Raw genomic sequence first — 12,549 nt, 5'->3', positions numbered from 1 at the left:
GATAAAATGTCCAAATGGGATATCAATATCTATTAAAACCTGTTAATTCATAAATGAACAGATAAATTAACAGATAATGTCACATCTTCAGATCGATATATTCACCCCTTAAAATGTAATAATTTCCAGTTAATGTAAAAATGTTTTGCATTATCTGGAAAAAAAAAAATTCATATCATATCAATAACATCAGGATTCATTTCCTTTTTGACTCATTTAAAAGGAAACTTTATTACATTTAATTTACATTATTTATGACATCATCAGTTGCTTCAGGACTCAGGAATTCTGAATGTGCTGCGACATTCATATTGATTCCTGATGACAAGACATTAATAAGCATATTGATAAGGATATGGGTATTTGGATGGATGGATGATTATAGATATCTCAGTGTGGCTCGATTGCATTGTTTTTTATTTCTTCATATTAGCTTCCTCCTCTCTCTCTCTTGTTTTTTTTCACTGAGCTTCAGTCTGATGTTACTGAGACAGAAAAACTGTGGTTCTTTGGCTCCGCCCACTGAGGGTTAACTCAACCAATCAGATTATTTCTGTCTCCAGGAAATGTTTAGAGAATTTAAAATGATAATCTGCGTAGATTCAAGACTAAAAGCTGCGTCAGCACAACATGCTGCGGCAAGTTGGATCATTCAAAACAAAAACCTCCTCTGTGAAGGTGTGTGTGTGTGTGTGTGTGTGTGTGTGTGTGAGAGAGAGACTAGAAAGTGACAATGATTTAACAATTCTCACATCAACTTTTATTATAAATCTCAGATTGTGACCGGCTGTGTTCAGCCTTCACACATCGGACTGAAACTGATCATCAGTCCGTTCAGGAGTTTTTTTTTAAATTGACAACTTCATTTCCAAAATGTTTTTCATTCTGTGGAAAATAAAAAGCGTTCTGACCGAACAGATCACCGACACGAGGGAGAGGTTTGTCTGTTGTTGACAGTTGTGTCCGCTCACTCAGCTCCTGCAGAGTAACAGATGACATGAAACTGATCTGAAGACGTCATCAGGCTGGATGGATCTTTATGATGTTAACGAGGGAAACGCCGCCATGTTGGAAGAGTGACATCACATTAAATGAGACGTTATCGCCTCTTTCTCCTGGATGAAAAAAACAAAAAAAAACACAAAAAAAACAGCCAAACTTCTGTTCAGTGACCGTGAACAGGCCAAGAATATTTTATAGAAAAATGGTTTTCTGAGAAGATATTAAAAAACGGGCGGGTAAACTCTCAAAATACAAATTCATGTTTATTTTCTAGAAGAGAACATATTTTCATGTCACCTGCATCTTTCTCATGCTAGCTGCTACTGATAGAGCTTATGAATAAAGAAAATAATTCTGTCAGTTGGAAACAAAAGGTGAACTGGATTTACAAACAGGAACAGGGAGGCAGTTGCTGCTAAACCGACTCAGATCGGAACAGACTACCAGAGGTTCTCAACCTGGGGGTCGGGACCCCCCAACCGGGTCACAAGAAAATTTTGGAGGATTGTGAGATGATTTATGGGATATGGGAAAAAAGCAGATTTCTACAATACAAATGTATTATCACGTCCATTTCTTTCTGATTTTACTCTAATTTTTGCTTTTTTCCCTGTGAAATACTGAATAGTTTTCTGCCTCCTCTGATACTGAATCAAATGAAACCTGAAAAGGGAAAATGATTCTGTGTTGAACTGCAGCGAGTGACGGAGGTCAGGAGGAGCGAGTTCAGCCTCCTGTGTCCTGTGATGAGCTGCAGTCAGCCTGTCTTCCAACATGGCGGCGCGTCCCTCGTGAGCGCCGCTGCTCAGTCTCCAGTCGCTGTGCGGATTCTTCCAGAACCAGCAGAGTAACTGTCTGATGAGGGACACGGGCTCCATTAAATGACAAAATTAAACTGTTTGTTACGGCTCTTTTACTACAGAAACACATTCAACACCAGCTGCTGCTCTGAGACCAGACAAGAGAAAACACACCGAACCGATCTGAACTGAACCGATCTGAACTGAACCGATCTGAACTGAACCGATCTGAACTGAACCGATCTGAACTGAACCGATCTGAACTGAACCGAACGCTCCAGACAGTCCAGTTAAACTCTGAAACAGAAACAGACTGTTTTGTCTGACGTTTAGAGCGGCGGCTCGTAGCTGGAAGGTTGCCGGTTTGAATCCGCGGACCGACAGCGTTCCTCCGTACTGAGACGACTTCCTGTTTCTGCGGCGGTAACAGGAAGCAGAACGTGCGGCGGCGGCTCAGCGGCGCAGGCGGAGGAAGAAGGCGTGCCGACACTCGCAGCTGTCCGCCGGGTAATATTTATCGTAGAAGTCCAGGATGTACTCCTCCGTCTTGAAGCCGAACTTCTGGTACAGCAGCATGGCCGGGTTGCTGGCCGACACGTGCAGCGTGACGTCTTTCCCCATGCAGGTCTGCAACACACACACACACACACACACACACACACACACACACACACACACACTCTGAGTCCCTCAACTGACTGGGAAATCAAGAGACTGAACAAGTGTAGAAGCCATTTTGATAATATTGGCAAGTTTTGTTGTTGTTGATTGTCTGTAATTTTAATCCGTTTCACTTCTGTTTATCTATTAGCCTTTTTTTCTTTTCTTCTTTGTTTTGGTCTGTTCTCTTACCATCTCTTCACTCTGATAAGGATGTTTCTCTATGTGAAAACAGGATCTGTTATATGGCTTCTTGACCCATAACAGTGTATCTGTAATCACCTTTTTTTTCCCCCGGTAGAAAATGGATTCATGAAATTTGATTTATGTAATGGATAACGTTATGAATATGCTTTTATTTTGAAAAGACTTTACCTGTCAAGGTCAAGGAGGTTCTATATAACAAGGCTGCAGGGGCCTGTGGGTAATTAACATGGAGGCACAGGTCGCCAGGTTCCACGCCAGCACAGTTTTTCAACCACGTTTTGCTTCAGTATTATGATCTTAATGTTAAAGTTTAATTATCATTTATTTGAATCAACACCTTCATACTGCTGCCGCCAACCTGCCTGATCAACACTACAACTAACACTACAGTCAACACTACAGTCAACACTACAGTCAACACTACAACCAACACTACAGTCAACACTACAGTCAACACTACAACCAACACTACAGTCAACACTACAACCAACACTACAGTCAACACTACAGTCAACACTACAACCAACACTACAGTCAACACTACAGTCAACACTACAACCAACACTACAGTCAACACTACAGTCAACACTACAGTCAACACTACAACCAACACTACAGTCAACACTACAGTCAACACTACAACCAACACTACAACCAACACTACAACTAACACTACAGTCAACACTACAACCAACACTACAGTCAACACTACAACCAACACTACAGTCAACACTACAGTCAACACTACAACCAACACTACAACCAACACTACAACTAACACTACAGTCAACACTACAACCAACACTACAGTCAACACTACAACCAACACTACAACCAACACTACAACTAACACTACAGTCAACACTACAACCAACACTACAGTCAACACTACAACCAACACTACAGTCAACACTACAGTCAACACTACAACCAACACTACAACCAACACTACAACTAACACTACAGTCAGCGCTACAACCAACACTACAACTAACACTACAACTGACACTACAGTCAACACTACAACCAACACTACAACCAACACTACAACCAACACTACAGTCAACACTACAACCAACACTACAGTCAACACTACAACCAACACTACAGTCAACACTACAGTCAACACTACAGTCAGCGCTACAGTCAGCGCTACAACCAACACTACAACTAACACTACAACTAACACTACAGTCAACACTACAACCAACACTACAACCAACACTACAACCAACACTACAGTCAACACTACAACCAACACTACAGTCAACACTACAGTCAGCGCTACAACCAACACTACAACCAACACTACAACCAACACTACAACCAACACTACAGTCAACACTACAACCAACACTACAGTCAACACTACAGTCAGCGCTACAACCAACACTACAACCAACACTACAACCAACACTACAACTAACACTACAACCAACACTACAACTAACACTACAGTCAACACTACAACCAACACTACAGTCAACACTACAGTCAACACTACAACCAACACTACAGTCAACACTACAGTCAACACTACAACTAACGTTACAGCCAACACTACAACCAACACTACAACCAACACTACAACCAACACTACAACTAACGTTACAGCCAACACTACAACTAACACTACAACCAACACTACAACCAACACTACAACTAACACTACAACTAACACTACAACTAACACTACAACCAACACTACAACCAACACTACAACTAACACTACAACCAACACTACAACCAACACTACAACTAACGTTACAGCCAACACTACAACCAACACTACAACCAACACTACAGTCAACACTACAGTCAACACTACAGTCAACACTACAGTCAACACTACAGTCAGCGCTACAACCAACACTACAACCAACACTACAACTAACACTACAACTAACACTACAACCAACACTACAACTAACACTACAACCAACACTACAGTCAACACTACAGTCAACACTACAGTCAACACTACAACCAACACTACAGTCAACACTACAGTCAACACTACAGTCAGCGCTACAACCAAGACTACAACTAACACTACAACTAACAATACAGTCAACACTACAGTCAACACTACAGTCAACACTACAACTAACGTTACAGCCAACACTACAACCAACACTACAACCAACACTACAGTCAACACTACAGTCAACACTACAGTCAGCGCTACAACCAAGACTACAACTAACACTACAACTAACACTACAGTCAACACTACAGTCAACACTACAGTCAACACTACAACTAACGTTACAGTCAACACTACAACCAACACTACAACTAACACTACAGTCAACACTACAGTCAACACTACAGTCAACACTACAACCAACACTACAACTAACACTACAGTCAACACTACAACCAACACTACAGTCAACACTACAACCAACACTACAACCAACACTACAACTAACGCTACAGTCAACACTACAACCAACACTACAGTCAACACTACAGTCAACACTACAACCAACACTACAACTAACACTACAACCAACACTACAACTAACACTACAGTCAACACTACAACTAACACTACAACCAACACTACAACTAACACTACAACCAACACTACAACTAACACTACAACTAACACTACAACCAACACTACAACTAACACTACAACTAACACTACAACCAACACTACAACTAACACTACAACCAACACTACAACTAACACTACAGTCAACACTACAACCAACACTACAACTAACACTACAACTAACACTACAACCAACACTACAACTAACACTACAACTAACACTACAACCAACACTACAACTAACACTACAACCAACACTACAACTAACACTACAGCCAACACTACAACCAACACTACAACTAACACTACAACCAACACTACAACTAACACTACAGCCAACACTACAACCAACACTACAACTAACACTACAACTAACACTACAGCCAACACTACAACCAACACTACAACCAACACTACAACTAACGTTACAGCCAACACTACAACTAACACTACAACCAACACTACAACTAACGTTACAGCCAACACTACAACCAACACTACAACCAACACTACAACCAACACTACAACTAACACTACAACCAACACTACAACTAACACTACAGCCAACACTACAACCAACACTACAACCAACACTACAACCAACACTACAACTAACGTTACAGCCAACGCTACAACCAACACTACAACCAACACTACAACCAACACTACAACTAACGTTACAGCCAACACTACAACTAACACTACAACCAACACTACAACTAACACTACAACTAACACTACAGCCAACACTACAACTAACACTACAACCAACACTACAACACTACAACTAACACTACAACTAACACTACAACCAACACTACAACTAACACTACAACCAACACTACAACTAACACTACAACTAACACTACAACCAACACTACAACAAACACTACAACCAACATTACAGCCAACACTACAACCAACACTACAACTAACACTACAACTAACACTACAACCAACACTACAACCAACACTACAATCAACACTACAACTAACGTTACAGCCAACACTACAACTAACACTACAGCCAACACTACAACCAACACTACAACTAACACTACAACCAACACTACAACCAACACTACAACTAACACTACAACTAACACTACAACCAACACTACAACCAATGCTACAGCCAACACTACAACTAACACTACAACTAACACTACAACCAACACTACAACCAATGCTACAGTCAACGCTACAGTCAACGCTACAACCAACGCTACAACTAACGCTACAGTCAACGCTACAGTCAACACCACAGTCAACGCTACAACCAATGCTACAGTCAACACTACAACCAACACTACAACTAACGCCACAACCAACGCTACAGTCAACACCACAGTCAACGCTACAGCCAACGCTACAGTCAACACTACAACCAACACTACAACTAACTCTACAGTCAACACTACAGCCAACACTACAACTAACGCTACAACCAACGCTACAGCCAACGCTACAACCAACGCTACAGTCAACACTACAACCAACACTACAACTAACGCTACAACCAACGCTACAGCCAACGCTACAACCAACGCTACAGTCAACACTACAACCAACACTACAACTAACGCTACAGTCAACGCTACAGTCAACGCTATAACCAACGCTACAGTCAACGCTACAACCAACACTACAACTACCGCTACAGTCAACACTACAGTCAACACTACAACCAACACTACAACCAACACTACAGTCAACACAACAGTCAACACTACAGTCAACACTACAGTCAACACTACAGTCAACGCTATAACCAACACTACAGTCAACACTACAACCAACACTACAGTCAACACCACAGTCAACACTACAGTCAACACTACAGTCAACACTACAACCAACACTACAGTCAACGCTACAGTCAACACTACAACCAACACTACAGTCAACACTACAGTCAACACTACAGTCAACACTACAACCAACGCTACAGTCAACACTACAGTCAACACTACAACCAACACTACAGTCAACACTACAACCAACACTACAGTCAACGCTACAGTCAACACTACAACCAACGCTACAGTCAACGCTACAGTCAACACTACAACCAACACTACAGTCAACGCTACAGTCAACACTACAACCAACGCTACAGTCAACGCTACAGTCAACGCTACAACCAACACTACAGTCAACGCTACAGTCAACGCTACAGTCAACACTACAACCAACACTACAGTCAACGCTACAGTCAACACTACAACCAACGCTACAGTCAATGCTACAGTCAACACTACAACCAAACAGTGAAGCAGGTAAACGGCCTTCATCTTCCCTGCTGTGTCTGTCACAGCCTTAACAAACTTTTCTGTTGGAAGCCACAACAAGACCGACTTTTCTTAACACTTGAGTTTTATCAGCTCCTGCTCTCTTTCAGACCTTTAAAACTCTTTATTTTTATATTTATGTTTATTAGCAAACATAAAACATCAGATTCCACCTCATGCTGTTACTCCTTTTAACAAACTTCATTCCTAATCATTATCAAAACATAAATATTCTTTTCAGAATTTACAATCTCTAGCTCACATTGAACTGAAATGATTCCACTCCTTTTTAAGAAAAATAACCACAGTTAATGTATTATTGTGAATACAGTAAAGACTAGAAGAAAGACTAGTGTTGATTTATTATCACAAACTGGGATGGATCAACGTTTATCTAGGATATTAATTTTTAAACTGTGCCACATGTCTGGCTCCACATGACATCTTGTTTCTCTGTCATGTAATGTGTTGCTTTTACGTGTTTTCCTCCGTTTGTTCCTTTTTATACCCAATCAATCAATCAATCAATCAATCGGTCAGTCAGTCAGTCAGTCAGCAGTGTGTGTGTGTGTGTGTGTGTGTGTGTGGTACCTGGATGAGGTGGTAGATCATGAAGGTGGCGATGCCGGCTCTCCTCCACTCGGGGTGGACCAGCAGGAAGGAGACGTACGCCTCGTTGTATTTCACGTCCGGCACCATGAAGCCGAAGCCGATCACCACCTTCTTATAGAGCGCCACCACACTGAAGTCCGGGTACTGCAGGCACTCGGACACGTCCACACCTGCAGAGGAGAGGCACACCTGTTCAGGGCTCCTGCTTCCGCCTGCTCTCATACCAAAATCTCATAGTACAATTATCTTGACCCAAGCTATCTCCATGTACGGTATTATCTCGAAAATCTTTAGAAACAGTTCTGTAACATGCTTACTAAAAAACTGATTTATCATATCAATCACAAGACATTTCACTTTTTTCTTAAATAAAAAAAAAAAAAAGCATTATAAAATGCTGGTTTAGCTGCTAGAAACTGTAGGAGGCGTTACCGGGCCAGAAGCTGTCGTGGCACATGGCGTTGACGGAGGGGATGTGGTTGGGTCGGACGTAGCAGTAGTCGATAGGGGCGTCGGCCTCGGGCTCCCAGCCCGCCTCCTTCCTGTGAGGGAACGCCCGGATCTCCGCCAGCAGACGCAGCTTCAGAGGCCGGTTCTCATAATCCCTCCTGGAGAACCAGAACCAGAACCAGGTGAGCAGCAGAACGCTGGAACAACTGAGAGATACTGATACTAATACTACTACTGCTACTCCACCCCCCTACCTGATGTAAGGCTTCAGACAGCGGGAAGTGTACGGACTCTTGATGGTTTGGTCCAAACTGCAGTCTGCTCCCATCAGCCGGTGCCAGAAGGAAACAGAGGGCTGATGGAGCCTCCTGCTGGACAGACTGGTCTGCTCACACACACACACACACACACACACACACACACACACACACACACACACACATTTATGGAGACTGATATTCGATCGTTTGGCTGCAAAACACTTGGATTACCCTGCAGAGTCGTTCACACAGGGTCCCCAGCAAAACGAGGCATAGTTCACTCACATTTAGTCAGAGAATGTAAGGAAGACTCTTCTCCGGGCGGCTCAGTGTCAGCACCGTCCCAGGAGGGTTGTGGTCCTTTCTGTGGGGAGTCTCCATGTCTCCTCCCACAGTCCAAAGACAAGCAGGTCAGGAGGACTGTTGACTCTAAATTGCCCATATGTGTGTGTTTGTGTGAAGTACGGTATATCTTGTAGTATATGACGTATAAGATGTAGTATGGTATCTAGTGATGTATGTGTATGATGGTATGTGAAGCCCTTTGGGACATGCTTGGGATAAAGGGCTTTATAAGTAAACATGACTGGAGTGTAATCAGCAGTTTGACTCCCAGCTGCAGTTCTACATTTCAATATGAATCAACACCAACTACGATCTTCCCATATGAACCCATGAGACTGAGTGTGACCCGATGGGACCTGTGGCCCTGCTGCCTGTCTGTTTGGGGGACCGTGACACGAGTCTAGATGGTGTTGGGCTGCAACGCGTTACTCCTCCCAGTAACTAGTACTGTAATCTACTATTTCAATTTCTTGAAAGCTGCAGCGAGTAATGAATACTGCAGAACTTCTTTGAGTTGACTTCAGATGCAGAAGTTACCTGGAAGCGGTCCAGGATGCGGAGGTCTTGGCTGTTGGTGCAGTATTTCCCCCCGGCGCCTCCGGTGGACCTGCCGGCCTCCTGGGCGCCGTAGATCCCTCCGACCAGGCTGAGGGCGGCGCTGACGGCCCGGTCCAGGTCCAGCAGGGGGAGCCCTCTCTGCCGCTTCGCCTGGCGGACCAGCAGCTTCCTGTGGAGGCGTTTAGCCTGCGGCGTGACGGCCAGCGCCAGGGGGCAGGCGTCCAGCCGCCGCAGCAGCATCTTCTCCTCGTACAGGCTGAGGGGGGCGTAGCGGGGACTCTGGGAGACGCCGCCGGGTCCGTCCGCCTTCTCGGCGTGCGCCGTCCTCCTGCGTTCCGGCCCTCCGGCGCCGCCGCGCCCCCCGGCGGAGAGACACTGGCCTTCGCGGCGTCCCGGCGGCTCCTCGAAGTCGTCCTCGCGCTCGCGGCCCTCGTCGTCCTCGCTCTCGGCTTCACGTTTGATGTGCGGCGGCGCCGGGCGGAGCTTCTTGCGGACGACGAGGGCGGCGTGGGCCAGAGCGGCGCTGGGAGGAGGGACGTACTCCATCCCCGGGTCGATCATCCCCTCCGCCTCCAGCTCCTCGTCATCTGGAGGGCCGGCAGGGAGACGAGCGCCACGAGATTTTAATTCAACAGTTTCATTCCAAAATCACACATACTTTTATTATAATATATATATATAATTTAATTTAGTATAAAATCAAAACAAAGTTAAGGAAGGCAGGTAAACTCAGTCCTTGTTGCCAAATAATTTTACAGACTGGAGTAATAAGCGCTGTAAACCGTGACTGATCTGAGTTTACATCTTTATGATGAATAATATAGTGATCGGTGATGAAAACAGGATAAATATCAAAGCAAGATAGGAAACATAAAGACCTTGCTGACAGTAGATGATTTTTTCAGATCAATGCTTATTTAGTTTTATTCTCGCTGGACACAGACGGAGAGTGCAGGAAATACATAAAGGTTTCTCTTGATAACAGGAAGTGACCTCACCGTGGAATAGCGCCTGCGGCGGCATGACGTCGGGGATGAGGTCGGCCTCCGACAGCAGGCTGGGCGTGGCCGAGTGCGAGGCCGGCGTGCCGGGGGCCGAGAAGTCCGGCGAGGGCGAGGGGGAGGGGCTGGTGAGGGGCGTCCGGTCCGAGGAGCTGAGCGAGGAGAAGTCGATGACCTCGCCTTTCTCCAGGACCAGGTCGGGCCGCCGCCCGCCGCCGCGCCCGCCTCCCAGTTTGACGGGCGTGGAGGAGGCGCTGCGGTCGGTGTAGCCGCCCGCCGCCTCCTTCTGAGCCCGCCGGATGTCCTTGGCCTCCTGGGTGCGCGAGCGTTTCTCCTTCAGCTGCATGGCGTTCTCCACCGGGTTTCGGGCGCCGCGCTTCCTCAGACCCTCCACCGTGATGATGGGGTCCACCGCCGGCTTGGAGGCTGCAGGGAAACAACACAACACCGCTCAGTCTGACACGCACACCGTGTTACCGCAACGTCCGTGGTTACAATCCGGCCCCCCCCACCAACTTTTCCCACCGCGCCGCCTGCTATCCCATCATGCTCGACGCAAGCGGTTTGCCACTACTCATTGAAAGTGAATGGCGGCAGCGCGGCCACCCGCCGGCAGTGTGTCTTTACCTTTGGTCTTGGCGGTGGATTTGTCCGCCTCCGGCCGCAGGGTCGGCGGTCGGTTCTGCACCAGTTTCCACCAGCCGGGTTCTCCGAACTCCTGCGCTCCCGACCGGAAGAAGGTGGGACTGCCGACCGACAGGCAGCCGGCGACCGTGCTCCACCAGGTCGACGTCTTCTTCCTACAGACAGTTCCAACATAATAAACTAAATAAATACATGGTAAAGGAAAGGGACCAGTTCCCTGTAGGAAACAATATAAAAATATATAATAATAATAATAATCTACACCACCAGTCACAGTCTGACTCCTGACTGAATGTTCTGTTTCATTCTCTTAAAGCATTTTGATCTAAAGGCTTCTGCTTAAATGCTTGAAATGAGTTTCTCAGTCAAATATAAATAGTGAAGTTGATCCTATGTATGAATTTCTTTCCAAAGCCTTTGCCTTTCCATCAAGGCAAAGAATCTAAAATATAAGATAGTTTTGATTTGTTTAACACTTTTCTGGTCGCTGCATAAATCCATTTGTGTTATTTCATAGTTTTGAGTCTTTACTGTTATTCTAACATGTGGAAAATAGTAAAAATAAAGGAAAATGTGGCGTGTCGACCGGTAGCGTAAATCACCTCCAACTAGACTTCTTACTGGTTTTAACGGATGACATCACATTATCCCAGTCCTGCATCCCTCTACTGGCTCCCAGCTCACTTTAGAATTGATTTTAAGATTTTACTGATCATGTTGAAGCCGGTTCGGGTCTGGCTCACATCCTTCTGTTCTCCAAAGTCCAGACTGGAAACTAAAGCCAAGCGAGCGGCTGGAGGAGCTGAGGCTGGCAGAATCACTGACTTCTTTTAAATCAATCAACCAAAACCAGAGGCGGGGACTTGAGTCACATCACCTGGACTCAAGTCACGTGACTTGGATACGAGTCACATAAACTGGACTTGAGTCACGTAACCTGGAATCGCGTGACCTGGACACGAGTCACATTACCTAGACTCAAGTCACATGACCTGTACTCGAATTGAGTCACATGACTTGGACTCGAGTCACAGTTTTAATTGCTTGAGACTTGACTTGCTGCATGAAGAGAAGACTTGAGACTTGACTTGGGTTCTGGTGACTTGGGACTCGACTCTGACTTGTACTTTGATGACTTGAAAAGGTTTCTAAAGT

The 12,549-nt window shown here is 45.1% G+C and overlaps 2 protein-coding genes across 2 annotated transcripts in view; both read right to left on the bottom strand.

Annotated features, from left to right (window-relative positions):
• Positions 1-752: 752 nt before the first annotated feature.
• The window catches only part of LOC139925074 (cysteine-rich protein 2-binding protein), a 38,703-nt gene continuing 26,906 nt past the window's right edge, over positions 753-12,549 (bottom strand). The window contains exon 12 of the transcript XR_013504185.1: positions 753-2,077. The gene's annotated coding sequence lies outside the window, so the exon portion shown is untranslated. The remainder of the gene's footprint in view (positions 2,078-12,549) is intronic.
• Positions 2,059-12,110, bottom strand: LOC144538273 (cysteine-rich protein 2-binding protein-like). The gene is made up of 8 exons (XM_078282338.1): positions 12,104-12,110; positions 11,377-11,574; positions 10,747-11,175; positions 9,728-10,335; positions 8,840-8,970; positions 8,568-8,743; positions 8,115-8,305; positions 2,059-2,429 (listed from the first exon to the last, which is right to left on the bottom strand). Exons 1-8 carry the CDS (start codon positions 12,108-12,110, stop codon positions 2,256-2,258), a joined length of 1,914 nt encoding a protein of 637 aa, XP_078138464.1. The 3' UTR covers positions 2,059-2,255.

The sequence above is a fragment of the Centroberyx gerrardi genome, unplaced genomic scaffold (genome assembly GCF_048128805.1).
Source record: "Centroberyx gerrardi isolate f3 unplaced genomic scaffold, fCenGer3.hap1.cur.20231027 Scaffold_81, whole genome shotgun sequence".
Taxonomy (NCBI): Eukaryota; Metazoa; Chordata; class Actinopteri; order Beryciformes; family Berycidae; genus Centroberyx; species Centroberyx gerrardi.
This window is presented reverse-complemented; position numbering and strand designations above follow the sequence as displayed.